General features: G+C 50.1%; 14 protein-coding genes across 14 annotated transcripts; 8 read left to right on the top strand and 6 right to left on the bottom strand.

Annotated features, from left to right (window-relative positions):
- Positions 1-446: 446 nt before the first annotated feature.
- Positions 447-1,442, bottom strand: ASPGLDRAFT_52216 (H-type lectin domain-containing protein). Its single transcript, XM_022547702.1, has one exon. The coding sequence runs from the start codon at positions 1,421-1,423 to the stop codon at positions 479-481; it is 945 nt and encodes a 314-aa protein (XP_022396669.1). The 5' UTR covers positions 1,424-1,442; the 3' UTR covers positions 447-478.
- Positions 1,443-3,564: 2,122 nt separating this feature from the next.
- On the top strand, positions 3,565-5,224 carry ASPGLDRAFT_52215 (uncharacterized protein). The gene is made up of 4 exons (XM_022547701.1): positions 3,565-4,304; positions 4,397-4,621; positions 4,671-4,769; positions 4,828-5,224. Exons 1-4 carry the CDS (start codon positions 3,675-3,677, stop codon positions 4,978-4,980), a joined length of 1,107 nt encoding a protein of 368 aa, XP_022396668.1. The 5' UTR covers positions 3,565-3,674; the 3' UTR covers positions 4,981-5,224.
- An 839-nt stretch (positions 5,225-6,063) lies between these two features.
- On the top strand, positions 6,064-6,376 carry ASPGLDRAFT_931506 (uncharacterized protein). Its single transcript, XM_022550536.1, has one exon. The coding sequence runs from the start codon at positions 6,099-6,101 to the stop codon at positions 6,273-6,275; it is 177 nt and encodes a 58-aa protein (XP_022396667.1). The 5' UTR covers positions 6,064-6,098; the 3' UTR covers positions 6,276-6,376.
- Positions 6,377-7,094: 718 nt separating this feature from the next.
- On the top strand, positions 7,095-9,212 carry ASPGLDRAFT_77366 (uncharacterized protein; the record flags this gene model as incomplete). The annotated part of the gene is made up of 7 exons (XM_022549891.1): positions 7,095-7,279; positions 7,341-7,759; positions 7,811-7,951; positions 8,001-8,215; positions 8,268-8,465; positions 8,515-8,658; positions 8,713-9,212. The coding sequence occupies 7 exons, from the start codon at positions 7,095-7,097 to the stop codon at positions 8,794-8,796; spliced, it is 1,386 nt and encodes a 461-aa protein (XP_022396666.1). The 3' UTR covers positions 8,797-9,212.
- A 253-nt stretch (positions 9,213-9,465) lies between these two features.
- Positions 9,466-10,409, top strand: ASPGLDRAFT_135843 (pyrroline-5-carboxylate reductase family protein; the record flags this gene model as incomplete). Its single annotated transcript, XM_022541410.1, has 2 exons — positions 9,466-9,508; positions 9,559-10,409. 2 exons carry the CDS (start codon positions 9,466-9,468, stop codon positions 10,407-10,409), a joined length of 894 nt encoding a protein of 297 aa, XP_022396665.1.
- Positions 10,410-10,422: 13 nt separating this feature from the next.
- ASPGLDRAFT_1504160 (uncharacterized protein) lies at positions 10,423-11,311 on the bottom strand (the record flags this gene model as incomplete). Its single annotated transcript, XM_022542145.1, has 2 exons — positions 10,423-11,158; positions 11,217-11,311. 2 exons carry the CDS (start codon positions 11,309-11,311, stop codon positions 10,435-10,437), a joined length of 819 nt encoding a protein of 272 aa, XP_022396664.1. The 3' UTR covers positions 10,423-10,434.
- Positions 11,312-11,917: 606 nt separating this feature from the next.
- ASPGLDRAFT_29508 (aldehyde dehydrogenase family protein) lies at positions 11,918-13,736 on the top strand (the record flags this gene model as incomplete). Its single annotated transcript, XM_022543861.1, has 7 exons — positions 11,918-11,985; positions 12,036-12,087; positions 12,143-12,153; positions 12,206-12,542; positions 12,605-12,640; positions 12,694-13,247; positions 13,298-13,736. 7 exons carry the CDS (start codon positions 11,918-11,920, stop codon positions 13,734-13,736), a joined length of 1,497 nt encoding a protein of 498 aa, XP_022396663.1.
- Positions 13,737-14,039: 303 nt separating this feature from the next.
- ASPGLDRAFT_135907 (putative methylaspartate ammonia-lyase) lies at positions 14,040-15,290 on the top strand (the record flags this gene model as incomplete). Its single annotated transcript, XM_022541420.1, has 1 exon — positions 14,040-15,290. The coding sequence occupies one exon, from the start codon at positions 14,040-14,042 to the stop codon at positions 15,288-15,290; it is 1,251 nt and encodes a 416-aa protein (XP_022396662.1).
- Positions 15,291-15,575: 285 nt separating this feature from the next.
- On the bottom strand, positions 15,576-16,823 carry ASPGLDRAFT_39545 (putative oxidoreductase, 2OG-Fe(II) oxygenase family; the record flags this gene model as incomplete). The annotated part of the gene is made up of 3 exons (XM_022545096.1): positions 15,576-16,498; positions 16,574-16,675; positions 16,727-16,823. The coding sequence occupies 3 exons, from the start codon at positions 16,821-16,823 to the stop codon at positions 15,576-15,578; spliced, it is 1,122 nt and encodes a 373-aa protein (XP_022396661.1).
- A 2,420-nt stretch (positions 16,824-19,243) lies between these two features.
- ASPGLDRAFT_52210 (uncharacterized protein) lies at positions 19,244-21,065 on the bottom strand. The gene is made up of 5 exons (XM_022547700.1): positions 20,583-21,065; positions 20,409-20,535; positions 20,231-20,354; positions 19,721-20,178; positions 19,244-19,666 (listed from the first exon to the last, which is right to left on the bottom strand). Exons 1-5 carry the CDS (start codon positions 20,880-20,882, stop codon positions 19,353-19,355), a joined length of 1,323 nt encoding a protein of 440 aa, XP_022396660.1. The 5' UTR covers positions 20,883-21,065; the 3' UTR covers positions 19,244-19,352.
- A 559-nt stretch (positions 21,066-21,624) lies between these two features.
- ASPGLDRAFT_52209 (uncharacterized protein) lies at positions 21,625-23,187 on the top strand. The gene is made up of 6 exons (XM_022547699.1): positions 21,625-21,799; positions 21,850-22,234; positions 22,287-22,404; positions 22,449-22,516; positions 22,566-22,596; positions 22,647-23,187. Exons 1-6 carry the CDS (start codon positions 21,641-21,643, stop codon positions 22,990-22,992), a joined length of 1,107 nt encoding a protein of 368 aa, XP_022396659.1. The 5' UTR covers positions 21,625-21,640; the 3' UTR covers positions 22,993-23,187.
- A 132-nt stretch (positions 23,188-23,319) lies between these two features.
- On the top strand, positions 23,320-25,254 carry ASPGLDRAFT_52208 (acyl-CoA dehydrogenase family protein). The gene is made up of 5 exons (XM_022547698.1): positions 23,320-23,957; positions 24,013-24,620; positions 24,670-25,024; positions 25,116-25,180; positions 25,236-25,254. The coding sequence occupies exons 1-3, from the start codon at positions 23,380-23,382 to the stop codon at positions 24,798-24,800; spliced, it is 1,317 nt and encodes a 438-aa protein (XP_022396658.1). The 5' UTR covers positions 23,320-23,379; the 3' UTR covers positions 24,801-25,024; positions 25,116-25,180; positions 25,236-25,254.
- Positions 25,034-25,363, bottom strand: ASPGLDRAFT_39540 (uncharacterized protein; the record flags this gene model as incomplete). Its single annotated transcript, XM_022545095.1, has 3 exons — positions 25,034-25,180; positions 25,236-25,281; positions 25,338-25,363. 3 exons carry the CDS (start codon positions 25,361-25,363, stop codon positions 25,034-25,036), a joined length of 219 nt encoding a protein of 72 aa, XP_022396657.1.
- Positions 25,364-25,768: 405 nt separating this feature from the next.
- Positions 25,769-27,602, bottom strand: ASPGLDRAFT_52206 (cytochrome P450). Its single transcript, XM_022547697.1, has 5 exons — positions 26,490-27,602; positions 26,414-26,439; positions 26,281-26,365; positions 26,047-26,210; positions 25,769-25,996 (listed from the first exon to the last, which is right to left on the bottom strand). The coding sequence occupies exons 1-5, from the start codon at positions 27,579-27,581 to the stop codon at positions 25,837-25,839; spliced, it is 1,527 nt and encodes a 508-aa protein (XP_022396656.1). The 5' UTR covers positions 27,582-27,602; the 3' UTR covers positions 25,769-25,836.
- Positions 27,603-27,853: the final 251 nt, after the last annotated feature.

Here is a 27,853-nt window from a genome sequence, read left to right as displayed (position 1 = left end):
GGATAGGGTGCGGGAACACGCACGCACTGGTGGCAGGGATCGGACGGGACGGACCAATCACGAGGCGAGGAATCGCAGTCGACCCCCGAGTGCGGTGGTGCATAGGGTACAGGACATCAGTGATTAGTACTGTGAATACTACGCACATACCTTTCATAACACTCACTGCGCTATCTATAGATCTTCTCTCACAGACCACACTATTACTACTTCAGCCTAGTGCCAGTAGACCTTCGGTGCTTGTCTAATATACATGCGTTCCGCCCTATGTCCGTAACAGGTGCGACCTGTATTTTGAACCCATGACACACACACACACACACACACACACACTACTACTGGCCGGTCTAGTCAACCGACCACCCAATAAACTACTCATTCCCACATATTTACATACATAGACTCGTTCAAATTAACTACCCCTATCCACTAGGCTCAACTTTTATGGCTTGTGTTGCACCTATCATTATCTGCTAATTTAGATACAATCCGCCAAATAAGAGACCTCTATCTCACGACAAACACTGTCCGCCCAAGTCTTTGCGTCAATCTCGAAGGCAGAATTTCCCTTGTGCCTGGTTTCCAGGGAAAACCGGATGTTGCGCGGAGAGGCAAAACTGAATTTGGAGATAGCAGCATATACCGTTCTAAGTTGCCACTCACCAAGCTCTTCATTTTCAATCCGATGACGCTTGTCATCTCCGTGGCCTTGCTCAAAGTTATAAAATGTGACGCGGCTAGAATGGAAGCCAGGGGGGTCTTCTTCATAGGCAATCCATGAGGCTTGAGCGCTCTTTAGTTTAGCGTTGTCCCAAGTTTCAATGCGCAGACAAAATCCGGTCGTTTTGATATCCTTTGCATATGCAAAGAGGTTGTAGTCGCCGTCTGGACCAAATTCGAAGGCCTGGAGCCAGACAACCAGTCTCGGTTGCTTCTTGAAGGGGGTTGCAAAGTTGATGCGCGTACTATACATATTGCCACTTTTATGTTCCTGGCTCGTAGTGTAGGAGCCAGTCTGCAGTGTGGGATTGTATCGTTCAGTCACCATGACATCGGCTGCAGCCGAGTACTGGGTGGTGCCGTCCATTGAATCAATATGGAGGTTGAAGCTCGTTGGCTCAATGGCGTCCGCGTATGCCTTGAGATGCATGTTTTGGTCACGGGCCAGATCGAAGTGCGTGATCCCAATGGTTAATTCTAGATGCTTCTCAAATGGATTTTGAAGCAGGACGTTCTTCACATTCTTTCCCGCCGGTTTGTACCACTCCCTAGATTCCTGGGTCCTGAAACGCCCACTCAAGGTCGTCGGCATTATGGGGCGGTAGATCCTCCCGATCAGCATCTTGTCTGGCTCAGAAAGTTCATTGGGCCAGTCAATGTGCTTGATGTTTTCAGCCCATCCTGGAAAAATGGGATAGATCATAATTGAATTTTCGTCGAAGAGAGTGGTTTGGAAAGAATCGCTGGATTCGTAGTGTAGGAAGACATTGGCTCGAACCCAATCCTCCGAATATCCTTTCTTATTGTACCAGCCAATAACCGCTTTTTCGTTCCATTCAATGTTTGCAACCGGACTAGCGTGCTCATGGACGCAGCCCAACGCATGGCCCAGTTCGTGTAGGGCCGTTCTCCGAAAGCGCTTCTTGCCCATCTGAGAACCCAGCACCATGGTTGGTTCGTCTAACGACCTTTTCTCTAATGCGCACTTTCCCACCAGCGATTTGCCACCTTGGAAATTCTCGTCGAATTCGATCCGAATCTGTGCGGTGGGGGAATCGTCAAAGATAAAGTGAATGTTTGCGTATTTCTCCCATGTCTTCGCCGCGACTTTTACCAGCTCCTCATGTTGGATGTCCCGGTTGAGAAAGCGAACATACAATGGCGTGCCGACATCCCAGAACCATTCTGTATTGACGGCCAATGCTAGCTCGTCTGGGTTTGTCTTGCTCTGTCTTAGATTGCGGGAAGGCAGATCGGGCAAATCAGTCGAAGGCATCGGCAGGCAGCATGGCAGTTCCGGTTCAAGAGACATGGTTGATTCTCAGCAGTAATTGACGCTGAAGACGACCAAAGAAATGACAATTTGTTCTCACTCACCACGGCTTCTATGTATAGGCTAAATAAAATATCGTGAACTGGCTGCTCTCAGAGAATGTGTTGCCTCCAAAGTCCCATTCTGCTTTGGTTTTGTTCATCACTTCATGTTGGATCTTCCGGTTGACCAAAAAGGGTAGGTATCAGTACGATCGTTCTGGTCTCATGTAATGATACCTGATCAACTTCGGGGCTGTGTTGCATTACTGCTAATTGAGGTTTATATGCCAACCATTATCGACATCAAGAGCTGAAAGAAAATGTTGCATCACAGCATGCATATCTCCACAACACGGACAGTCTTGTTCCACATCGGCAAGATATTTGCTGTTCAAAACGCAGCTACTGTTGCGCCCAGTTATCTACTGCCTGTTGGCGTTCCAAAGGTTTCTATCCACTATGAAGGTGCTGGAGTCGTACCTATATAGCTATAATGATAGTGATTGCTCAATGTTGCATTGATATGTATGCTCTTCCAGCAATCACCAAAGAGAAAGTTCTAGTAAATCTGATCAAAGTAAGTCATTTCATTTTTCTCATGATGTCAAACTATTCTCGCGGTGGAGAGCTGAAATGGAAAATGCCGCATTCAAATGTACAGTTGTACTGATGCATCTGTCACTTACTATGGCGCAGTATGATGTTTTCTGTATTACTATTTGAGAGTCTGGTTGATGATCAACCAAGGAGATCTATGGATAAAATAACCCAATTGGGAAATTATTGCAGATGGAGATGAAATATGCATAAATAATGTATGCATTTAGTTAGCGTATTCAAAATTTCCTGCGTATTTTATTCATCCCCGCATCACCTTCTACACCTATCCAAGCACATACGTATGACCTCAACATACAGAACTGATTCGAGAATGGTGACGTGTATCGTTGAACCGACCCTGCTATTCGGACTCGCAAGATATACATCCACATCCAGAACCGCATATATCTGCAATTCTGCATCCTGCATGAGCTGGCCTGGGCGTTAGTCTTCAGTCAGCCACCAATTGAATTGTTATTTTTCCTTTCTTCAATGTAGTTGTCTTTGTCAACTCCGATAGTACATATGATGCCTTAGCGATTGTTCCCTGGGTTAATAGGATAGAGGACCGATTCAAACCCTAAACGGGGTTATATATAGACAACCCGGCAGCCCATACCCTACTTAAACTGTGAAACAGTTGCAAAATATACCCAAGGACAATAAATATGAAACATACATAATGTAGTGGTGTGCTGTTCTGGTGATCATCATATTACAAAATAGGTAATGTGCAGATATGGCAGCATGCATATACAGCAGGGAAAATTTGCACAGCGTGCAGATGAGAAATTGCTTCCCTGCAGAAGTTGACAGTCTTTTGTTTTGTGTACACTCAATTTGATAGACGAAACTTTACCTTTGCAAAGTCACAAGGTGAGAGCAATATCTCATGTGATGTGAGATATCTGAAAAACATAAATAGGATCTTCTTCCCCCTTTGCTGTTCCTCGCTTCCCATTATCCATCATCCATCTCTCAACATTGTCATCATCAATTTCTCCCTTGCACTGGTCTCTCTCAAATTTTCTAATATCACTATGGCGTCCATGCCACTGGTCTTTACCCCCGACGAGCGAGTCATCACTACAGAAAAGTGGCATTCCGAGTTGTGCCAGAATGCCTCTGTGTACAAGGGTTGCTTCGTCCGACGAATTACAATTGTCAAGGATCTGAAATCCCGAGTGGTCCACGAATATCTTCAAGTAATCATTGAAGACACCGGTTCCAATTCTCACGACCGTACTCGTGTGTTAGCGGAGCGTCTAGAAAAGCAAGACCAGGTAATTATCGGTCGGTGGTCCTATGGTGCGAACCCGCCAATCAAATCTTCGATCATCTCTACCTTGGAAACCTACCTGTTTGGGGGCTCCTCTTCCTCTTCCTCCTCATCGTCGTCGTCGTCTTCGTCCGATGAAAGACTACCTCTCCCGCTGTGGTCATTAACCTTTGACGGCGACAATCTGGATGTCATTCACTTAGCCGCCATATTGTTGAATACCACGAAAACGCTAAAGAGCTACAATTTTGTCACCAGGAACTGTTACGTCTTTGCCAAAATAGTGTATGATAGCGCACAGTCCCGGTACAAGGGCCTGTCGAAAAGCTGGCGATTTGGCCACTTCCGGGGAACTCTGGCCGTTTGGCTGAAAGTGACTGGCAATGCAGATGTAGGTATCTCTTGATATTTCTTGGTTTTTCTTTTTTTTCTTTTTTTTTTTTCTTTTCTGAATTAACTAATCCGATCTGGTGAAATTCATAGGCGCATGGTTTCGAGTCCCAAAATAAGACAGATTTCCAATACGTCCCGAGCGACGCATTCGAAGAAACGCTGGACACCTTCTACACTGCCGCCGTTGAACTTTTTCGTCAAGATGGTATCGAAATGACCGATGAGGACAGCAAGAAATTGATCAGCCAATGCAAGTTGAAAGATCTTAGAGACTCTACGACCGAGAATGCCCTGAAGAGCACGGATGCTAACAAGGTATGTCTCTACATCTGATATACATTTATGCTGCTAACGAACTTGGTAGTTGGATGAATTGTACCAAGATTCAGTTGACAAGGTCCTTACCGAGCCTCGCAAGGATCATTATCTGGCGGTATATCAGCGTTACGCCGAGAAGGCTCCAGTATGTTCATCAATATAGGCTCACTATGTATGTAATCCACTAACAAACGTTGCTATAGGTAAGTACACCTAGCGAAGCTCCCGTCCAAAACCTCCCTGGTGTTGAACTCCACAGGGTTTCGGACGAGCTCTCGCAGCAAAATGATGAGGCAATGAAGATTCTTGTGGGAAATGTTTTGGAAAGACTTGAGGAAGGTAGCCCCGCAGAGTGAGTAATGTCACAGGCTGCGCCTGTCGCATAAACGATATGTTTAGTCAGGACGGAGAGGTTATCGAAGGAACTATTTACCCGCACTGCGCGCGCATGTATATAGAGCCGCCCGATCGGGCATTTGTTCCTCTTTCCCCAACGAAATCTTTTGTGCCAAAACTAGTCATTAGTGTCTCTGGGCCTGGCCCCTAACATTAGATTTCGTTCCTTTCCTTCTCTACTAGCCGTTCGATCGCGCAGTGGCTTAAGGATCGAACACCAGCAGAATCACGACACGGACAAGGACCACACACGACGAGTCCAGCTCTACGACGACAATAACCAAGACGACAACGAGAGCCTAGCTCTACCACGACGATAACCACGACGAACCCACTTCCTCTGGAAGTAGTAGAGTGTCATTCCCAACCCGCAATTCCCGTTCCCGAACCCTTCCCATCCCGCATAGGGTCGGGAATTGGGACCAATCCCCAATTCCCGCAGTGGGAAAGGGAGTAATTGGGAATTCCCGCAGTTCCCGTTTACTCCAAGTCCCATAGGGATGGGTCGGGTTGGGAAATGTGGGAAATGGGAGTGGTTCATATTCCTGAATTTCCCATTACATACTATTACAATACTTAATCCAACCATGGTTAGAATATAGTACGCAGTTCAACTTATCGGATCAGGAGGCTACTACCAGCTCAGTATTTGTTAGCATTGCCAATGATTCTTATTTAAGATTGTCAGCTATTCAGGAGCAACCAGTCTTCAAATCAGGGCTCCTTGCCACCAGTGAGCATCAGGGGACCAGGAATCTTGGTGGTCTTTCAGAGAGCAGGAGCTGGAGAAGATTGACAGCCATTGGCACCATCCATCATCAGTTGGGCAATCTGGCTGCCAAATGTGTCATGCTCAGCCTTCAATTCAGTGAGCTGTTGCTTGACATCCTCTAGTTTCTGATGCAGAAGGGCAGCTTCTCCCTCCTTGGCCTTGCCATGGAGTTCCTCTTCAGCAAGCTGGGCTCCACGCTCATCAAGGCACCCTTCATATCATTGGTGGATCAAGCGGAGCTTCTCATACAACCTCTCAGTCTCAGGCTTCTCAGTGACAAACTGCAGGAACTCCTCCAAAGTCACCATGTGTTGCTCTTCACCCTCTTCTCCATCAATGAAGATAAGAGGTTCACCAGTTCTCTTGGTGGGTATCATCGTCGTTCATCTCGTTTCGGTTGGCCCTAGGAGGGGCAACGGTATCGTTCGGTCGAGCCATACTGTCCACGATCATTGTATCGGTCGGTACTCGGTATCAATCTGATTCGTTCAGTCGGTTGGTGTGCGGGACGCACTACTATGGCTTGAGATTCGATAATATGTCACGGGCTCGGACCAGTAGACATTAACGAATTGATATTCCTATCTAAGCTAGTGTAGCCATCGACGAGAATATCGAATCTGGGGGGAAACGAGAAGAGGAAATCTATCTAGAGGAAGAATTGGATTCATAGGCGTTTGTTTGACATCACTAATGTCTTTTCTGGCGTGTTGGTGTCTTTGTCTGTGTCAGTTGTTGATGCAGCGTTGAGCCGTTGATGCGGCGTCGAGCCGTCACGGACAGGAACTGGGAAAGCTTTCCGCTACATTCATTAACGGGTTATGATAGGAGCTAGTGCGAACATAATAGTTTACTCAACACTCAATTGATCGTCAGGTAATTAATGACAGGCGCAATTATGCGGGGAAGGCTTGTTCACCTCCTTGTTCTTCTGCTAGCGCAGAGCGCAACGCTCACAACCAACTTCAATGCCGAAGGCCAAAACCGCATGAAAATGATACGAGCGCCAGTAGTCCATTAGTACTTGAATATATTGAAAGTCGCTTTCTGAAAGCTATCTCTCGCACTTATGTAATAACGAAGGCGACCAATCACCAGTAACTACGGAATGGACGCTTTAATGAACTGCCCTTTTAGGTAGAGTTATCCCCCGCATTTTATTTGCTGCAGATACGTAGGGTCACGCTATCTATAATTAGATATGTCATAGTCTCCCCAGATAATTTAAAACTTTATAAATCAGTCAATGTGTCGTCGGCAGAAGAGAACAAGGAATGCTTTACTCCGGAAAGTTCACTTACGATGCGGTCTCAAATTGCCAACGTACCTGTGCCTAATCAACACTCGGAAGTTGAAGAGGGAGGATTTGGCACGGTTGCTCATCCAAGTACAGTGGATGAGGATAAAGCGAATATTCAACCGTCCAACCAAGATGCCTTTGGAAACGAAGAATTTGCCGAGGTCAAGTACAAAGTACTGAAGTGGTGGTATGCAGTGGCCTGGATCCCGTTCCGGTGTGCTTATGCTGAGCTAACAGGTAACGTACAGGCAATGTGGTCTGCTAATGGTGGCCGAAACCATCTCCATGGGAATTCTCTCACTTCCAACTGCATTCGCGGGTTTAGGGCTGGCTCCTGCGATTGTCATCCTAGTTGGACTCGGCGTTCTCGCTACCTATACCGGCTATGTAATAGGGCAGTTCAAGTGCAGATACCCCCATATCTCTAGTGTTGCGGATGCAGGCGAGATCCTTCTTGGGCCAATTGGGCGGGAGTTGTTCTTCATAGCGCACATGCTGTACACTGTGTTTATCATGGCCAGTCACATATTGACATTCACAGTCGCCATGAATACCATCACTGACCATGGGACTTGCTCACTTGTCTTCGGGGTCGTAGGGCTTGTTATATCGTTTATTCTCTCGGTTCCTCGAACTTTGAAAAGGATGACATGGCTTTCACTGGCCTGTAAGTAACCACTCGTATCGCATTCTAACTGGATGCTGATAAATTTTCTAGCATTTGCGAGTATTATAGCGGCCGTCTTCGTAACAATGATTGCCGTTGGTGTTCAGAATCATGTGAGTAGCTTCAAGGTCACAGCCCAAACCAGCTTGGTCAACGCATTCACATCGGTGTCGAACGTTGTTTTCGCATATGGTGAGTCAACGGCCAAGGGGAAATCGGTTATGAGCCTAACCGAATATAGCCAGTCATAATACATTTTTCAACATGATGGCCGAGCTCGAAGACTATAGAGACTATCCCAAGGCGCTTGCATTGCTACAGTCTATTGATATATGCCTGTATCTCGTCACAGCCATCGTTATCTACTTGTATGCCGGGGATGGAGTAGAATCTCCAGCATTGAGCTCCGCTGGTCCATTGATTGCAAAAGTTGCGTATGGAGTTGCTTTGCCAACGGTGAGTTCAAGTGCGGTCAGTCACATTCCAACTCAGTTGGCTAATATCCCAGATTGTTATTGCTGGTGTTATCTACGGCCACATTGCGTTTAAAACAATGTATATACGGATTTTCGCTGGGACCGATCGCATGCACAAGCAGGACTTCGTCGCAGTCGGATCTTGGATTGGACTAGCACTGTCACTCTGGGTTCTGGCCTGGATCATTGCATCTGCCATTCCTGTGTTCAACAATCTCTTGAGTCTGATGGTATGTCATTCTATATAAAAGCTCAATGCTCAATGCTGAATCTAAACAGAGTGCACTCTTCGCTAGCTGGTTCAGCTTCGGCCTGCCGGGTATATTCTGGCTATACTTGAATCGAGGCAGATGGGTCGAGTCGCCACGCAAAGTGCTCTTAACTATGTTGAATGTGCTGTGCGTCAGTATCGGCATTGTTTTGGTGAGTCCCTTGTTCCTCTTTTCTCAATTTCGGTGGTAATCTAATAGGTCTCAGTGTGGCCTGGGCGTGTATACATCAGGCAAAGCAATTCATGATGATCCGAGCAGTGCGAGCTTTTCCTGTGCCAATAACGCCTGATGGATCATTACTGGCTAGATTCACGATTCGTGGGCAATAGACAATTCGCTCGTTTTCTGGAATTGAGTAAGGCGCAAAATACATTGCAGGGACTCACCGAAGTTGCGGAAAGATATCCCAAGTTATGCACAATACGCTAAAATTCCATGTCTATCTCCCCGCACGAAACGGGGTCTATGGTTACCCCGGCTGCGTGTCCGAAATCCAGTGACACCCCGCACTGGGACTGTGCCTCCTATATGCGGGGTGTGATATTGCTTGTATTAAATTCGATGGAGGCATTTATTGAGATGTATAAGTACTGTATTAGAGGTTCTATGTCAGAGTTCATTGTGCCTACGATGAGACGAGCCATCGTGAATATGAACGCGGGATGGGGGCAGGATGAATATTCCGCTTTAGGAGTAGATTTCCGCGGGGAGAATTGTACATCTCTTGCGATATCCCTTTTCATTTTATTTCTGTTTCTCCTGTACGCTTATCAGATCTAGCTCGCATGCCATAGCTCCTTTCTCTTTCTTTATGTATTCGTAACATGTTTATTCCTTTGGTGTTATCGGAATCGCAGGCCGAGTATCTTGAATTCGGGTAGCTTCCCGAATTAGGGCATGACAACCTTTAAAATTCGTATCTTCCACCTAGATTCTGCTTATCAAAGTATCGGAAATTATGGCTGAACTAGAGAGCACCACATTTTGCATCCTAGGCTGCGGTATGTCTATTCCCGCCTAGTTACTCGTTACACGTCTAATTCATGAAAAGGCAACCTGGGAAGCGCCATAATCAACAGCCTAGCCTCGAACCTACCTACAATCAACAATAGCGCACTTTTCACACACTTCATCGCTTGTGTGCGGACACAGAATTCGGAAACCCGACTGAAAGAGCAACTATCTCATCTGGAAAACCTCTCCATATCCCGCAACAACAATATCAAAGCGATTGATGACTCTGCCGTCATCATTCTTGCGACTGACCCCGCGGATGTTGAGAGGACGTTGACACAGCCTGGCTTCCGTGATGCCATCACCGACAAACTTTTGATCAGCGTAGCAGCGGGTTGGACACAACAACGCTTATACACAACTCTCTACGGCACCAACACGCCCCAGGCTCGTGTCGTGCGGACTCTACCGAACATTGCCGCCTTGGTTTCGCAATCGTTGACTGCGGTTGAAAACTCCGTGGATTCTCCTTTGTCTCCGGAATGCGCGGAAATTACAGACGCGATTTTCAACAGGATCGGTCGTACTGTGCACCTCTCCCCGACACAGATGGAAGCCATCACCGCTGTTGGAGGCTCGACGCCTGCATTCTTTGCGGTTATTGTTGACGCAATGATCGACGCCGCCGTCGCGGTGGGACTCCCGAGAGACCTCGCGCATACAGCTATTTTCCAGGCCATGCAGGGCACAGCAGGGATGTTACAGAGTGGAATCCATCCAGCTTTGCTGAAGGACCAAGGCACATCGCCAGAGGGATGTACCATTGGCGGATTGATGGTGTTGGAGGAGGCAGGAGTCCGCGGTCATATTGGAAAGGCGTTGAGGGAGGCCGTTACTGTTGCAAGGCTTATGGGGAAAGTTCCTCATGTAAATGATACTCGGCAATGAATGAACCTCACATGAATTATTCTGCTCATTGGTCAATGTGCTCTAGTCTAATTGTACTGTGGAAATATTCTCGTAACTCCATGTTCGTTAGACACCCGAATCCAAACGCCGGGATGATGCGAATACATCGAACAACGGTCGCCGATGGAAGATATCGTGCCATAAGTGTAAATCTCTCGCTCATTGCAGCCACTTTCGGTCGATTGTATATGTCCAGACCGAGCAGGTGCACCGGGGTCGCCATAAGCTGGGACAGAACTGGCACAACGATTTGCGTTATCACAGTTCTCGAGTGCAGATCTGTTGCTAGGCCGTCTGGAATAGCCCCGGCACAATACGAAGGCAGTGTGAAAGAGCCGGAAATAGTTATGCCATCGCGGAGAAGAAATATGGCCGTTCCAACGCTGGAAAATGCTCGAGTGGGCACGTTTCTTAGTGCAATAGTCGCCTCCTTGCTGCAGTTACTGAACAGCTGTGCAAAGCGCATATCCTTCCACACTCCCAGGGGCACGTTAATGGCGAAGGTCGACCCGAAGACAATGGAATCCCGTACTGGTGATGTAGGGATCGTTTCCTTGGTGATGGTGTCGGCCCCATTGGCGACGGCATAGGTGGCTGCGTACAATGTCCAGATGAGGCCAAAAGGACGAGAGAAGACAAAGCGGCCAGGTCGCTTCAGAGCATCCAAGGCATGGGATCTCAAGCCACGTAGTATCGGCCAGTTACATGACGCTTTTTCAACCAAAGCCCTGCGCGTCATTTTGTCAGTAAAGCAACTTCGCTTGCAAGGAGACTTACTACACTGACCGATCAATGATGGTTACCGCAGGAGTCACGATTGTCGCCGACACGGCAGAAGCAACCAAGTCCCCTGTCAAGTGTAATTTTGTTTCATGTCTCATAGTGAAGATGTGTCCATGATCGCTGACATGGTGGCCTCTACAATATATATATATATATATATATTCGGAAACGAACCCGACAGTCATGCGCTAACCAAGCGTATCTCGGGTCAAATATCCAAGCCCACAATGGTATAAAGGATGATCTATGGGCCACGGAACTCCCAGCAATCCAAGGATTCATGCGGTTCCTTTGCCGGAGGCCACTCGGTAATCCGTATAGTCCATTGTGTACATTCCGCCGGCACCACCGCCTCCTTATGAGCCCTGTTTACAACTTACCAGACCATTGAAGAAGGACTCTTACTCAGATGCTATATCTTTTCGACATCTTTTATACTGCAGCCCCCGAGACCGGCCCTGTCAAAAGTGGAAGAAATCGGGGACCCAGGGCCAATTCCACGTCGGATAGACTAACTAACCAGTCGAGCACTGCTGTCGACACCTCACAAACAAGGCATAAAATGACGTAACTAAATATTCCAAGAATGACGGCCATCCGATGACAAATCGCGGGGTCCATGAGGGGTTCTTAACAGGTTTAACAATGTTTCCTGCTCGTGGTTCAGTTTGATCTCGACTTCAACTACTTCAATTGCTTCCATAATGGCGACAACAACTGCTGTCTCTCTTACCACGCCGACGGGCCTCTCTTACCAGCAGCCCACTGGACTGTACGTCTGTTCAATGCTTGACTCTATGGACAATGCACTAAACGCAGCAGGTTCATCAATAATGAATTCGTAGCCGGATCCGGTGGAGGCACCATTGATGTGGTATGTGCTGCTCTGTATTTATTTTACGAGAATTGAGACTGACTGAGAGACACAGATAAACCCAGCGTATGTCAATTGGCCATTACACCAGCTCCCAGCACTGACTGTACCGTACCAGAACCGAACAGAAAATCTGCGCTGTCAGTGAAGCTCGCGAAAACGATGTCGACAAGGCCGTGGCGGTTGCTCGAAAGGCCCTGAACGGCTCGTGGAAACTGACCACTCCCACCGAGCGATCGCAATACCTCTACAAGCTGGTTACATTGATGGAAGAGTCCCTGGAGAAGCTGGCGGCGGTGGAATCTATGGACAATGGAAAGGCGATCAACGGCGCCCGGGGCGACATTGAAGGAGCAATTGGTTGTCTCCGATACTATGCTGGGTGGGCAGACAAGATCGAGGGTCGCGTTATCGACACGAGTCCCACGAATTTCAACTACACCCGACGCGAACCGGTATTGTTTTCTCTCTGTTTATTGAGCAGGTCAGGACCGGCCAGCTAATGTAACTACTCCAGATTGGTGTGTGCGGTCAAATTATCCCATGGAACTTCGTGAGTTGCCCTCGAACATATCCGTAATTCAGGCGAATGCTTACGCTCAACAGCCATTGATGATGTGGGCATGGAAGATCGGACCAGCCATTGCCTGCGGGAACACCGTGGTCATCAAGACCGCCGAGGTCACGCCGCTGTCTGCACTGGTCGCTGCTGAGCTCATCGTCCAAGCGGGATTCCCTCCAGGAGTCATCAACATCATCACCGGCTATGGCAACATTGCCGGGTCTGCTCTCTCTCGCCATATGGGCGTGGACAAAGTCGCGTTCACAGGATCTACAGCCGTGGGCCGTCAGATCCTGAAGGATGCAGCATCTTCCAACCTGAAGAAGGTCACGTTGGAGCTGGGCGGTAAATCACCGAATATCGTCTTCAATGACGCAAATATTGACCAGGCCGTTCCATGGATTCACAACGGAATTTTCTCCAACATGGGACAGAATTGCTGTGCAGGCAGTCGGATCTACGTGCAATCTGGCATCTACGACACATTCGTCCAGAAGCTGAAAGAAAACGTTCAGCAACGAGTCATTGGATCCCCCGAGGACGAAAAGACCGCCCATGGTGCCCAGGTCTCCAAGACTCAGCTGGATCGTATTCTCGGGTATGTCTATATTTTGAACCGGTCAAGGCAGGTTGCTAATCCACTTCTAGATACGTCGATTCCGGCAAAAAGGCCGGCGCCCAAGTCGAAATCGGAGGCCATCGAGTCGATCGTCCGGGTTACTTCATGGAGCCGACCATCTTTTCCGGTGTCTCCAGCGACATGGACATCGTACGGGAAGAAATCTTCGGTCCAGTAGGTGTAATTGCAAAGTTCGACACGACGGAGGAGATTGTCGAGGCCGCCAACGACACTGCCTACGGATTGGCCTCCGGTATTCACACCGAAAACCTCAAGACCGCCATCGAGGTCTCTAACAAGATCAAGGCGGGTACGGTGTGGGTCAATCAGTACAATGGAGTCCATTGGCAGTTACCTTTCGGTGGCTTCAAGCAGTCGGGCATTGGAAGAGAGCTGGGCGAAGAGGCGCTGTTCAACTACACCCAGACCAAGACGGTATCGGTGAATCTCGGTACTCCAGTGGTTTGAGCCGACCATTCGCAGCCATACTATTAATCGGCATTACGATGGCTTCAACTGGAGGATCGACGTGTGCGCTCACGCCTAGCTTGCATTAGATTACGGAGTTACATACCTGTCTATCAAATCTCGCCAGTGTATCCAAAATGCCCCTCCTGAATACTAGTGATCTATCTCGGATTGAGGATCCACCGTAAGCAAAATCCACAAAGGCGTGCCCAGAGTATAATTTAAACGATCTATATAGCTGGCTCCTCAATGGCAAATGTAGAGGTACGCAATTTTTTCTCGATCAATTGACCCGTTTGAATAATGAAGCCATGCGACGTTGAATTTGTTACTGGCCTCTCTGGCTACTTTGTGAAAGATCTCGAGGCCGTTCGCCAGAGCCCAACATACGATCCCCTGGTCAACAATATCGCCCCTCGCACGCCTGGATTCCAGCAAGTCGTTCAAGCCGGCCAAGTGATTTCCATCCTCCTGCATTTGCCCAATGGCCAATGGGCCGTGGGGGACTGTGTCGATGTCATCTTCTCTGGAGCCGCGTCTCGCGATCCACTTTTCATCGCCAACGAGCATCTTCCCCTGCTTGAGTCTGTGGTCAAGCCATGGCTGCTGAACTGCGACATTACGCAGTTCCGACCCAATGCTATCCGTGTCGATTCGCCGTGGCCAGAATTACAGAATCTTCGATTGCATTCTGCCATTCGTTATGGTCTGTCGCAGGCGCTTCTGTCTGCCACGGCATTGGTTCATCTCTGCCCCGCGGCCGGGATCATTGCCCGTGAATGGGGCACGAGTATCGTCGACCGGCCTGTGGATATCTTGGCTTCCTGCCACCGCGACGACTTCCTGCAATTGGACCGCATGATCATGAAGCAAGTTGCGATGTTACCCCACGCATCTTTTGTCCACGTTCATGATCTTGGACCACGGGGGACGAAGATGTTGGAGTTTGTGGAAAAGGTATCCCGACGCGTACAGGAACGAGGAGCGCCCGGATACCGTCCCCGGTTGCACTTTGATGTCTACGGCACCATGGGGGACTTGTTCCGAGACGATGACGAATTGGTATTATTTCTGGGCGAGCTCCAGCGAGTCGCTCAGCCGTACGATCTCCTCATCGAGTCCCCGATCATCGCCGTGACCAAGGCCGCACAAATTCAGCGACTAAAGAATCTCCGACTGCGACTGCGGGAACGATCCATTCCAGTGCAGATCGTGGCGGACGAATGGTGCAATACGCTCGAAGACATTCGGGAGTTTGCGGACGCCGGTGGTGTTGACTTTGTGCAGATTAAGATGCCCGACCTGGGTTCCATTCACAATAGTATCGATGCCGTACTCTACTGCCGGGAGAGGAAGGTCGGGTGCTGCTTGGGGGGGTCTGCTAATGAAACGGACGTGTCTGCACGCATCACGGCGCATGTGGCGTTGGCAACGCAACCTGACTTTCTACTGTCGAAGCCGGGGATTGGAGCGGACGAGGGGGTGATGATTCTCACTAATGAGATGCTCCGCACCTCAGCTGTGGCTCGGAAGTCTCGATTGAACAAGATTTAGCTCTAGTTTAGTCTCGCATATTTGAGCAATGACAACACATCAATTTATATTTGCTCCGAATAGGCGCGGTGTTTCGTAACTAGCTCTTGTTTGGCCATAAAATCAATTTACATACATTACCCCTCTTAGATCGGCATGGCACGCAGGGAAGAGCTGAACGAGAGTGGAGCTCACGGGCCGGTGGCTGCGCTGAACATTACTATGGTATCACTCCACGGGGCTATGAAGTCGATTCAGCTTGTATTCAAGAACTATCAACCAGGGGTACCGAGTACTCTATACGACTCAATCATGGAAATGCTTCACCGAGAAACCCGCCAGAGTAGTACCCGCGTTGGGATCCGTTGGCGACCTGGACCAATTCTTGCGAACACGAGCCCGAGTCCACTCAATGGCCGGAACATCAATATCGGCATTCTTTCCCTCCTCGTAGTATCCCAGCCGGCGCAAAAGCGGGCTATCCACAGTCTTCAACATCAGTCGGTCACTTGGACGAACGAAATAGAGCAGTCCCAGTCGGTCGTTGCATGCTTGATCCTCGGGCGGCACAACCACTCGATGGATCCCACTTTTCAGGTATCCATTCGACACGATCGAGAGCATGTCGGCAATGTTCACGGCGATGGCGCCGGGAGGGATGCGCAGCCATTCCCAGTCCGAGTTCTCGTGTTTCTTCACCTGCAACGCGGCGACTGGCTGCTGGAAGACAAAGGTAATGGTTCCATTGTCCGTGTGGCCACGCGAATAGAGGTCCCGGAAGTTGTTGTTTTCCTCCTCGGAGCGCGCGCGGTACATCATGTAGCGCAGACCACTGTCGCAGTTGGCCTCGTACCGATGACCGTTTTCCAGCTCATCCTCGGGGATCTCGAGGATCATGGCCAGCAAACGAAAGAGCCTGTAGGCAATGTGCTCATGCACATGTCGATGGAACTTTTCGATCTCCGCCCAGTGCTGTCGGTAGACATCGGGATGCTTGCGTTCATACTGGGGGAGGAATTTCATGACGTTGTAGAATTCGATGTTGTCGCGCATGCCCGGTAGGATTTCAATGGAGCCCAGGGGACGATAACCATTGTAGACTCCTTCCTCGAGCGGCGCGCGGTACTGCATCCGTTCTTCCTCGGGAAGAGCAAAGAACTCGCGTCCGATGGCGAATTGCCGGTCGATTTCTTCCTGGGTGACACCAAGGTTCGTAACGTAGAAGAAGCCTAGACGCAATTCAGGTCAGCGTCGGGCTGCATTGAAGGAATGCAAAAGAACAACGTGCGGGACGGGTATCATACCAACTTCATGTGCAGCATCCTTCAATTGCGCCGCAAGTTTCTCCTTTCCTCCCGGACGGTCGAACTCGGAGAGATCGATAGAGGTCAAATCTACGTAGTTGACTGTATTGCATCAGTTTTTGTTCTTACAAAGGACAGGGCCTCGATACTCACGCTTTTCCTTGGTCTCTGGAGGGTGGGTGTACTTTTCAAGATGCCCATTGGTGCTACCAAAGGTCACACCTGGTTTCACTTCTGTTTCGGCTGTCATTGTGCTGGGATATCAACAATCGCACCTTGTGAATTGAAATATGAGAAGATTGCTGTTAATCCTCGGACAGGGGACAGGTAGAGAGCTCAATAAATAGGCCGCCGAAGAGGGGTTCGACGTACATAATCAATCAGCTCAGGTGGCTCTTGGTCGATCTTATTGGGTCACAGCTCGGATCAGTTATGCCTCATTCTGATTGACTGAGGAGTCATCACTGCCGTGGCTTGCATTCGACCGACTTGCATCCTGCATCGTCATACGGAGTGGGGTTCATACTGGATTTTGCTATACCCTCTGCCTACTCTGTACAAGGAATTCAGTCAATGCCTCTGTTCCTGCAACAATACACAGATTTCATCCGACTCGAATGCCAGGTACACTGCGTCCGTGGCGAATCGGTGCTCCAAGATATCCCGTCCCAGGTACGATAGTAGCTCACGTACCAAGTTCTCTGCCCACCTGTGTCAGTTAGCAACCTCACTACGAGGCGAGTATCCTTGCTTACCGACTTTGAATGAGACGGAACCCCAATGGGTTCCGTTGCTCGGCTCGCGATACCATCACCAAGTCTCATGACCCTATAAACTTATTGTGCTCCTGCTTTTGTCTCGGTCAGTTATCACACATCACGTCGATTCCATCAGCTTTCATTATGTTGTCGATGAAAGGGAAGGTTGACGCTTAGAGAATGAGCGTCTCGGGAATTGGAGGTCTTCCAAGCATTGCTTTGCCAAATGACCCAGCTCTCTGCCGGGATTCTCCTACAACGATGAATCGACGCACGTTCGCTACTCTCTGATGGCACGTTCGGAAATCTATAGTCTTATTTCGGATAGAGTTTGAGGATGATTGAGCTGGCGCTGCGACTGGATTCAGTGTCTTGGGTGGAAGAGATGCGATATGTTGCCGCTACTGATCAAGAGGCAAGGCGTCGGGACCATGATAACATCGACAAGGGTTCGTTCAGCTTCTAGTCAACACTTCTGACACGGATCATCTTGTGCCTGGAAACTCCAGGATCTCGCTTGTCGCCGTAATCCATCTGTCCAAGGACATCAACAAGACTAGTATAATGATGGGCTTGTGGACTTTGCACCAGAAAGGGTCATGCTCCCAGGAGTAGATAGGAGTTGAAGAGGACAAGGGGGAAACGGCCGAAAGTCATGAGTACCCCGAGTCGGGGCATTGCGACTCTACACAGGCTCGCCCACATACTGCTTCTTGTCGGGTAAGCACTATGTAGCACCCGACTCGTCGTTATCAGCATCAGCTAATATGTTTGGCAGGACATAGACACTCTGGTCTCAACTCCTTCGTACAAATGCAAACCGATGGAATTCAACATTTCGATGCGGCCAGGCCCCATGGCGACGTACTCCCAATGTGATGGGAGTGAAGGAACATCACACATCGTGAAGAATCGCTAGATGTCAGTGGCAGAAGCATTGTGCCCGGGGTTCTGAAGAAGTGACCTATGTTTTTAGAATGATAGCGCTCGAAGCGTCGCCACAGGCCTCGCCTGTTCGTATCACACTGCAAATGTCCGCATCACGCCCGTCACGTTCTGGAAAACAAGGAGCTGGCGGGCTTCATTATGCAACTGTACCATTGGGGAAATGGTCCGTGGAGCAAAACAAGTTCGACTTCCGGCGGGTACTGGTGTCTCCCCGGAAAGCAACCAAAGTAGGATTCGACAGCAGCACCACGATTTCGCCAAGCACCTGCCATTTTCCCATTCTTCCCCTGAATCTCGCGTATCGTATTCAGGAACATGTGCACTCTCCCCCGGGGCGCTGCATAGTAGTCTGGATACCGGGAAGCATAGCCCGTATTTTCTCTAACCGACTAACTGGGCCCAGTCAGGGCGAAGGATTTGGCTTCTTTTTCTTTTCTTTTCTTTTCTTTTTTTCTTTTTTTTTTCTTTTTTTGTTTTATTTTATTTTATTTTTTTTTCTTTTCTAGCCCTTCTACCCGCGGCAACAACGAATGTACTTCTGACAGAAAGCTCCGGACCGTTGCCAGCTACATACCGATAGTATGGGTGAGTCTCAACGGTAGTTCCGGCATGCTATTGGAGGGAACTTGACAGGGAACTTGACAGGGAACTTGACAGGTACAATTCCGCAACGATCCAGGAAGTTTTCGAGCCAATTGGGCCGTTTAACGGCTTGAATCCTGGTTCCGGGGTCCTCGTTCCGGCACTTAGCGGCGGATTTTTATATTAGCCTATCGGCGCAATGCCTCCGGTTGGCTCTAGTTATGCTTACCCACAGCAGAAGCCAAAGTCCCTTTCTACGGTATGCCCAATTCTAACCAGACACTGTGTTCAACTTCTGCGCACAGCGATGGACGGGCCCCTATTCCAAACTGGCCGTAACCACGAATACTTGGAAGGTATGCAAAAATAAAAAATAAGAAAAAACCAAATTCCCATATTATTACTGATTATCAAAGGCTAACTATGACTTAACTATCAGAACCAGATCCCGAATAACCGTATTGTACAAAACGCCCCCAATAATTAATAGATTACGCCAGTTCACATTCAATCAGGCTCTCCACTCCCCGCTGGGCCGTCCAGATGTTCGTGATCTTCAGCCCGACGGATTCAACGAGAGAGTGCCAGTGTCGCTCCGTACGCTCCTGAGACGCGAAGTCGGCCATCATGATGATATCGAGACTGGTGGTCTCCCAATAGGCATTGGTGTCGGGGATGACGTTCTCGTTGATCAGGACCTTGCTGTAACCCCGGTTCATGGCCGGAACCAAGTTTGACAGGATCTTGCGGCAGTTGTCATCATTCCAGTCGTGCAGGATGGAGTGCATGTAGTAAGCGCGAGCACCTGTTCACGTTAGCCACGGCTGATGCCTAACGGGGGATATTTGGCGGAGCCTACCTTTCACGGGCTGCTCTGTAAAGAAGTTATGGGCCATGACTTCGACACGGGGATGAAGCGACGTGCTTTGGGCTTGCTGGACGACGTTGGGAAGATCCTGCAGCACCAACCGTCCAGGCATGTCGGGCCATTTGCGCTGGAACTCAGAGAGATCGTGGCCCAAGCTGCCACCGACGTCGACCAGAAGGACATCGTCTGCCTCCTTCGGCTCTATCGCCAGCTCAGGGACCGGGTAGAACCCGACGTCCATCCAGCTAGGACGGCCCTGGTGGTAGGCGGACATGTGATTGTTGAACTGGGAGGCATGTTCGGGATGGTCACGGAGGAACTCGAAGAAATGCGAGTCGGTCCGGAAGCCCAGCTGGAAGGGACAATCTTTGCCGTCGGTCGGGTTGCGATAGTTGTTCTTGCGTAGGTATGCGGGCAACGCCAGGACACCATCTGTAATGCAGCCAGTCCTGGGTCTGTTAGTCTTCGTCTCAAAAGGGGGGAAGCCGGTCTAATACTAACATGCAAGCATAGGCATCGCTATACCGAGGCACACCAAGTGTGATTGAGAAACCTGTCCGACGGTACTCGTCCGGTCCCGTTTCATCGATGACGCCCACGGCGCTCAGGTGTTTGAGCAGACGAGCTATCAAGTCAGTACAAACTTGGAAAGGGGAGTATGCAAGATAACTATTCATACCCAAAAGCGCAACGTCAGCACCGGTTTCCTCGGCGAGATAAGTCGCACTCTTTGATCTATCGTCTCGCGAAAGGATAGCGAACAGTCCGAGGTCAACACCGGTCTCGACGGCAGCGTAGGTAGTGGACTAGAACGTTAGTGTACCCTTCTACTAACATTGGTGGATGTTCATACCTGCGACCAGCAGTAGCGGATCATGGTCTCGCGGGGTGTCTCCAATGCGTGAACCAAAGACCGTGCCGCGTCCAGCAAGGTGGACCGGGCACTAGCATCATGGTCCGCGGAAAAAGCAAGGCCATTTGCGAGAATGTCCTTTAGCAAACCCGGGACCTTGTCTGGGGAATTGGCGGAGATGGCAACCTTGTCGTCAAAGGAGAAGTTTCCATTCGTATGTCCATTTTTCACGGCGCCATTTGCAGCGCCATTGGTCTTTCCATTGGTAGTGCCGTTAGTTGGGCCGTTTCTGATGGTCATGATGAATGGTTGGATACTATGCTGGGAATCACACGCCGGTTTGGATGGGGTAACGAACAAGGTGAGGAGCAACGCTCTATATATCACCTGTACTTTAGCCGGTCAGGGGATCAAATTCTCAACGAATGAGTCTGGATCATTTTGAATAGGGGCTGTACTTCTGTAGTTGTGCCATACTCGTGTACTCTGGATTACCAGATTCGAACAGGTGCTGTTGAAGGAGTAGTGACTGCGGCAACTTTCAGTGGGCCTTCGTAGTAGGAGCACGCATTTCCTGGAGGCTCCTCGGGACTACGCTAACCATATGACAAGTAACGGCCATGCAGATGCTATTTCAATGGGACCAATCACAAATCCCACGCTCCAACGGCCCCATATCCCGGCCTTCTGTCATTTGAAAAGCCGAGCTCCACTTAGTCTGTTCTGCACGCACCGGCCGGACACTGTCCTGGGATTTATGGAACCGAGATCGAATAGGAACGAGCCGCAGGTCGTCCGAAGTGCTATCATTAATTATTGTGTTGCACCTACCATTTGATCTATGGAAATGTGAAATGACCTGTCATGGAACTTTTGTCGGACTCTATGACCAAGGGTTTTTTGTGATGCCGGTGCTGTGATGGATGCACTTGTGTCCCACGCCCCTGGTCTGGGGGGGGGGGGCGCTTCGTCAGGCCTTCTGTCACTTTCATTTAAGGTGCCGGCAGGGACGAAATATCTTCCACTGACAATTGTTATTTGTCTTATTGTGTCCCAAGATGACGGTTACAGAGGACGACAATCGCGGCCCCAAGATCCTAGGGGTCTTGTGGGCTTTGACCGGCCTGACAACGTTCATAGTCGCAGCAAGGATGTTTATCCGCGGAAAGTTACTGAAGAATTTTGGCCCGGATGACTGGTTAATTGCCGCGTCCATGGTAAATGACCCTTTTGGTTTACGTCGTCTTCCTGTATGCTGACGAGACAGTGTATGGGCTTAGCTTACTGCGGCGTTACCACGGCCAATGTGATCATTGGCTATGGCAAGCATGCTGTCTTTCTAAGCCAGGATACCCTCGAGACGGCCATTCTCCTCAACACCGTCAGCTTTCTTTTCGGCATCCTCTCCTTCACCCTGCCTAAGCTGGCCGTCAGCGCCATGCTGAACCGGATCCTCAATCCATCCCTTTTCCATCGCACTGTACTCTGGTTCTTGACCGGATTCGCGGCCGTGGTATCTGTGATTTGTATTCTTGTCCTGTTTACCATGTGTGATCCACCCAAGGCGCTATGGCACACGCATCTGGTCATGGAAGGCGCTGCAACTTGCAAAGATACCTGGATATTGATCGACTATGCCATTTTCACTGGAGGTAGGTTTCGCTCGATAAGCATCAACGGATTGATCTAACGATAATCCCGCAGCGCTCTCAGCTTGTGTCGACCTCTACCTGGCCATTTACCCCACGACCGTCCTTTTGAGTCTGCATATGTCGCTGCGAAAGCGTCTGGCCCTGTGCGCAGCATTGGGTCTGGGATCCATGTAAGTATCCTCGCCGTCCGGAGTGAATCCAACTAACAAACCAGTGCCTCCGCAATGGCCATTATCAAATGCACGCAGCTCAAGGGCCTGGCCGACAAGTCTGACTATACCTGTAAGTCACACTCCCTTACGTCGCGCCGCGCAGTTACTGACTTGACTAGATGGAACGGCAGATCTCGTCATGTGGACCAAGTACATTTCACGATCCGTTCTACTACAGACCCATCACTGACCACGAACAGCATCGAATCCAACGTCGTTATCGTCGCCTCCTGTATTCCCACCCTCCAGCCCATTCTCGAACTCATCCTCGGCAAGCGCTCGCTCGGGTCGTATAGCAACAACTCCAGTCGCCAAAAGAATAGCAAATATATGCACTCGACATCCTACGCACATAGTCGTCGATCGATTGTCCGAAAACCGGATCCGACTATCAATGATGTCGAGAGCCAGGAGAGTATCCTGCACGCCGAGGACGACCTACATCGTAGTGATGCGCATCCGCTGGGACAGATTCGACGGACAGACAATGTGATGGTGGAATATGAGGCGAGGACAAATGATCCAGACGGAAGACCGTCGTGGTAGCCCTGCGTTCGAGCACCCTCTTTTACCTTTGTAATGTTTTCTTGTGTTAAAAGTCACTCTTTCAATCCTGTTGCGATCTATGTATATATATATTTAATCAGATACCCGCATACCGGGTCGCAACACTTGTACCATTTCATTCGTTATTGAACTAGCTACACTTGTGAATTCATTATCCTCGCCCTTTTCTTCGCGCATACCTTTTATTTGCCCTTTAAACACCCTTAGTTAACTTACAACTCGAGTAAACAATGTGTAAGCCATATGCTCCCTCTGATTGGTCCCGACAGCCTCGGTCTCGGTCCAGCATGCGCGGGGGGGGGTCTTCAGGAATACAAAAGAACCGAAAGCAGAACAACTCAGACAAAACAACTAAATTCTACCAAGATGACGGAGGTCAGTACCACGCCCTTTGCGGAGCCGCCGTATTTGCGCGGCCTACCGTCCCCCTACTACACACCCGCGCATTGTCGCTTCCAGAAGGCTTGTCGCGAATTCCTCTGGGAGCATCTACTACGCCATGCCATGGACTGGGAGCGCCAGAGCACCGTGCCGGAACACGTCTTCGAGACATTCTGCCAACATAACATGTTGTTGCCGAATCTCCCTGCGCCATTGCCGGTTGGGTGGCTGAAGCGGTTGGGCATCCATGACATTCTTGGGGTCAAGGTCGATGATTGGGATTACATGTATACAGGGATCTACTGCGACGAGCTGGCTCGGTCCGGCCTTGCCGGTCCCGGGGCATCTTTGAATGCTGGATTTGCATTTGGTATTCCCCCGATTATCAAGTACGGAAGCGAAGAGCTACAAGAGCGGTTTCTGCCCGAGCTGCTGACTGGCAAAAAACGCGCTTGCATTGCTATCACGGAGCCCGAAGCTGGCAGTGATGTGGCCAATCTGACGACAACGGCCAAGAAGACCCCTGACGGCAAGCATTACATTGTCAACGGGTCCAAGAAATGGTACGTCTCTGCAACGGATGCCCGTTCTGGAGACATCGATCGCTGACTATTTCAGGATCACCAACGGCATCTGGTCCGACTACACTACCATGGCTGTCCGCACGGGTGGCCCCGGAGCTGCTGGGCTGTCGGTCTTGTTGGTACCTCTGAAGGATTATCCCGGAGTCACCATGCGTCGATTAAACGTGGCTGGACAAAAGACCGGTGGCACCACGTACATTGAGCTGGACGACGTGGCTGTCCCGGTGTCGAACCTGATTGGACGCGAAGGCGAAGGCATGCGCATTATCATGACCAACTTCAACCACGAGCGACTCACGATTGCCGTGGGTGTGACACGCCAGGCCCGCGTCGCGTTGTCCACGGCCGTCCAGTACTGTCTGAAGCGCGAGGCGTTTGGAAAGACACTCATGGACCAGCCCGTGGTGCGACACCGTCTGGCCAAAGCGGGCGCGGAGCTCGAGACGATGCACGCGTGGGTCGAGCAGATCTTGTACCAGCTCTGTCATATGAACAAGGAGGAAGGCGACCTACGGCTGGGAGGGATCACAGCGCTGGCCAAGGCTAAATCGGCCATGGTGCTGAACGAGTGCGCGCAGTGTGCGGTGCTGCTGTTCGGAGGGAATGGATTTACGGCGACGGGACAGGGCGAGCTGGTCGAAGGTGAGTTCCCGCACACGGTGTATTGTAGAATATCGACTGACGGACGAAGCCATCTACCGCGATGTCCCCGGAGCGAGAATTCCCGGAGGATCGGAGGATGTATTGCTCGATTTGTCGGTGCGTCAATTGGTCAAGGTGTACCGGACAGAGGAAAAGAAGCTGGGACGATCAAAGATTTAGAGAACAACTGTCCATTTGGATATACGGTCGCAAATAAATCAAAGTATCAAACTGTCATATGCCATGCTAGCATCATTTCCGAAACAAACAAACAAGCAAACAAACAAACAAACAAACAAATAGTATCACGTAGGTATCAACAACCACAGCATAAACATTCAACCATATCAATGCAGCATTCACACGTCTCCTCGCACAGGAAGCAACAGCACATGGCCGCGATACTGCTCGGGTCAGTCCCATCCTTTTTCTTCTTCTTCTTCTTCTTCTTCTTCTTCTTCTTCTTCTTCTTCTTCACGTCGGGTAGATACTGACCATGCGGTAAGACAACCACGGTCCTTGCTCTGCGATTCCTGGGGCGGCGGTGGCTGGTATTGCATCTGGAGAGAATCGTTAGCGATGCCTCGCTCTGAACAGGGCGATCGAAGGACCTACCGGCGGAGGTTGAGGCGGGTACTGTCCTCCGGGAGGAGGTGGGTAACTAGAGGGTCAGCTTAAGTTCGGTAGCAGTAGTCAGTACCATGGAACAGCACTTACTATCCTTCTTGTGGGGGGTACGACATGTTCACTGGTTTCTTCGCAAAGCGGTATGAATTTGGTGAAATCAGAAGGAAAAGGAAAGAACAGAAGAGAGAGAGAGCAATATATCCCCTGCAAAGCCCAGGCAGAAGGAATGCTTTCTTGGCCCCCCGGACTATTGAGGACTATTATGTGCCAAGCCTCTGTGTAGCGCCGGAGTGAGACCGCTTAATGCCCTACAGTCAGTATCATAGGTCACTGTTCAGCTATGCTATATAAAGATGCCCCTGTTGTCCCGATTTACCCCATCGGGAAGCGCGGTCACCTGACGCCAAGCTACAAGGCTGACTAGGGCAGCCAATTAGATGGCCTCAGGAATGGTGTTGCCTGGTGCCTGGTGAGCATAATTGCATAACTTGGATTAGTCATTATACACGAACTACTATGTGCACGTGATCGGAATAACAATAGTCCACAGTCTCTGGTTTCTGTACGTACTCGTATCGCACAACGACTACTACTTCATCACCACCCTCACACCCTTGCTGTCCATTTTCGCAAACGGAATGAAGATCTCATGCTTCACCCTCACGTCCTCCACGTCCGTCTCAAACAGTTCCAGCTTGAATCGCCGCAGAATCGTGCTGATGACCAACAGAATCTCCGACCGCGCAAGGCTGTCCGGTCAGCATGCAGCCTCCCTAGTTAACCCAGGGCATGAACCTACTTGATTCCGACACACTGTCGCGATCCCTTGCTGAACGCCACCATGTACTTCTCCAGTCGCTTACGTTCTTGCGGTTCCGTCCAACGCTCGGGATTGAACCGGTACGAGTCGGGGAAGACGTCCTCGTTGTGGTGCATCAGCACGCAGCTCATGCTCACGGGGGTCTACAAACGTTAGCGGCGAAGAAGGAAGGCTCGAGAAAGGCTCGAGGACGGCTCGAGAAAGGTGGCATACCCCGGGCGGAATCATCCAGTCTTTGAATTGGAGGGCGTGGTACGGCGCGGTCCGTGGCAGCCGTGCTGACACTCCGTACGACAGTCTATTCAGTTAGTCGACATTCGTCTGCGAGATATCACGATCGTCCTACCTGAGTCCTTCCAGCATAACTCCGTTCTGTTCTCGTCAGCAAGGGTTTTTGACCTCCCATGAGGGATTAAACACACCAAGTACGGCATCTGCTCGAGTTGCACCAATGATGCATTCCGCTCCGGGTCCAACGTGTTCAACTCTTCCATCAGCTTCTTCATGATCGCTGGGTCATTCAGAAGGTAGAACGTGATGTAGCTCATCGCCTTGGCCGTTGTCTCTGCTCCAGCTGACACTAGAATCTGCATCTCCTGCGCCAGCCGTTCAGCGCTCTTGTCCTGCTCCGGCAGACTGCTACCGAGGATGTCGTGGAAGAAGGTCTTTTGTCGGTAACCGTCGTTCACTTTCTCAGAATCAAATTTCTGGCGGTAGTCTGCAGTGATGCCCCGAATCATCGTTCGACACCGACGCTGGAACGCGAAAAACAACTCCATCCCGGGGTTCAACCACGCCGTCAACCGTTCCGGCATCGCGAACAGCACGGGCAGGATCCAGGCAATGGGCCGAAAGAAGACCAACGTCTTGGCCGTTCCCATCATAGTATGATTCCATGCAGGGATAAAGTCCGGTTCGTCAAGATAGTGGTATCTGTCACCCATGGTGTAATCGGTGATCACGTCTGTCGTAAAGCAAGTATAGGGGTACTCGATGTTCACCGGACGGCCCGTCTCCTTCCATTCCTCCAGACGACGACAAAGCTTGTCGAGCAGTGACCGCAACGCGGGTTCCTGCTGGCGGATGCGAGCCGTGGAAAAGAAAGGGTTCATCTGCGAACGCAACAGACGGTGTCGGCTGTGCTCGATAGCATTGATGACGGCAAGAGGGGCTCCGAACGGGCGCTGGTAGTACTCATACTTGTTTCGCGGCGTGTCACGGGCGTAGAGGACTTCGTAGTAGTCAGGGTCATTGACGTGCAGCTCGTCAGGACTGATACGCACAATCGGACCATACTTCTCGTGCAATCGACCGATATGAAAGGTGAACTGGCCGCAGCAGATCGTATCGTAGTAGAATTCGTACAGCGAGGTCAGCGCCGCCAGACGAGGACCGGGGAAGGAAGCAATTGGTGACAGCCAGAGTCGATACACGACAACACCCAAGACGTACGCCGTAACCAGCACAATCGCACTGGTATACGGATGTGCGAGGACCAGACGCAGCAATTCCATGGTAGTGGTTCTGCGTGCAGTGGTGAGGTGCTAATGCGTCCGTTGCATTTTCTTTTCTAACGTCTTCTTATTCTGCAGAAACCACATTGGGAGCTTGGGCCTTCCGTTAATAATGCCAGTGTTGCTAGTTAATTGGAACTAGGGCGTGGCAACCACCACTAGGATGCCTTTCCGCTCGGAGCGAAGCTGCCAAATTGGGTCGATCAACGGTGGATGACTGTTGGGAGCCGTCCGACTGGCAGCCGGTGTCAGCACAGGCCACGAGATTCTTC

Source organism: Aspergillus glaucus, assembly GCF_001890805.1.
Source record: "Aspergillus glaucus CBS 516.65 unplaced genomic scaffold ASPGLscaffold_27, whole genome shotgun sequence".
Classification (NCBI taxonomy): Eukaryota; Fungi; Ascomycota; class Eurotiomycetes; order Eurotiales; family Aspergillaceae; genus Aspergillus; species Aspergillus glaucus.
The sequence above is the reverse complement of the archived record's forward strand: the minus strand, read 5'-3'. Positions and strand labels throughout refer to the sequence as shown.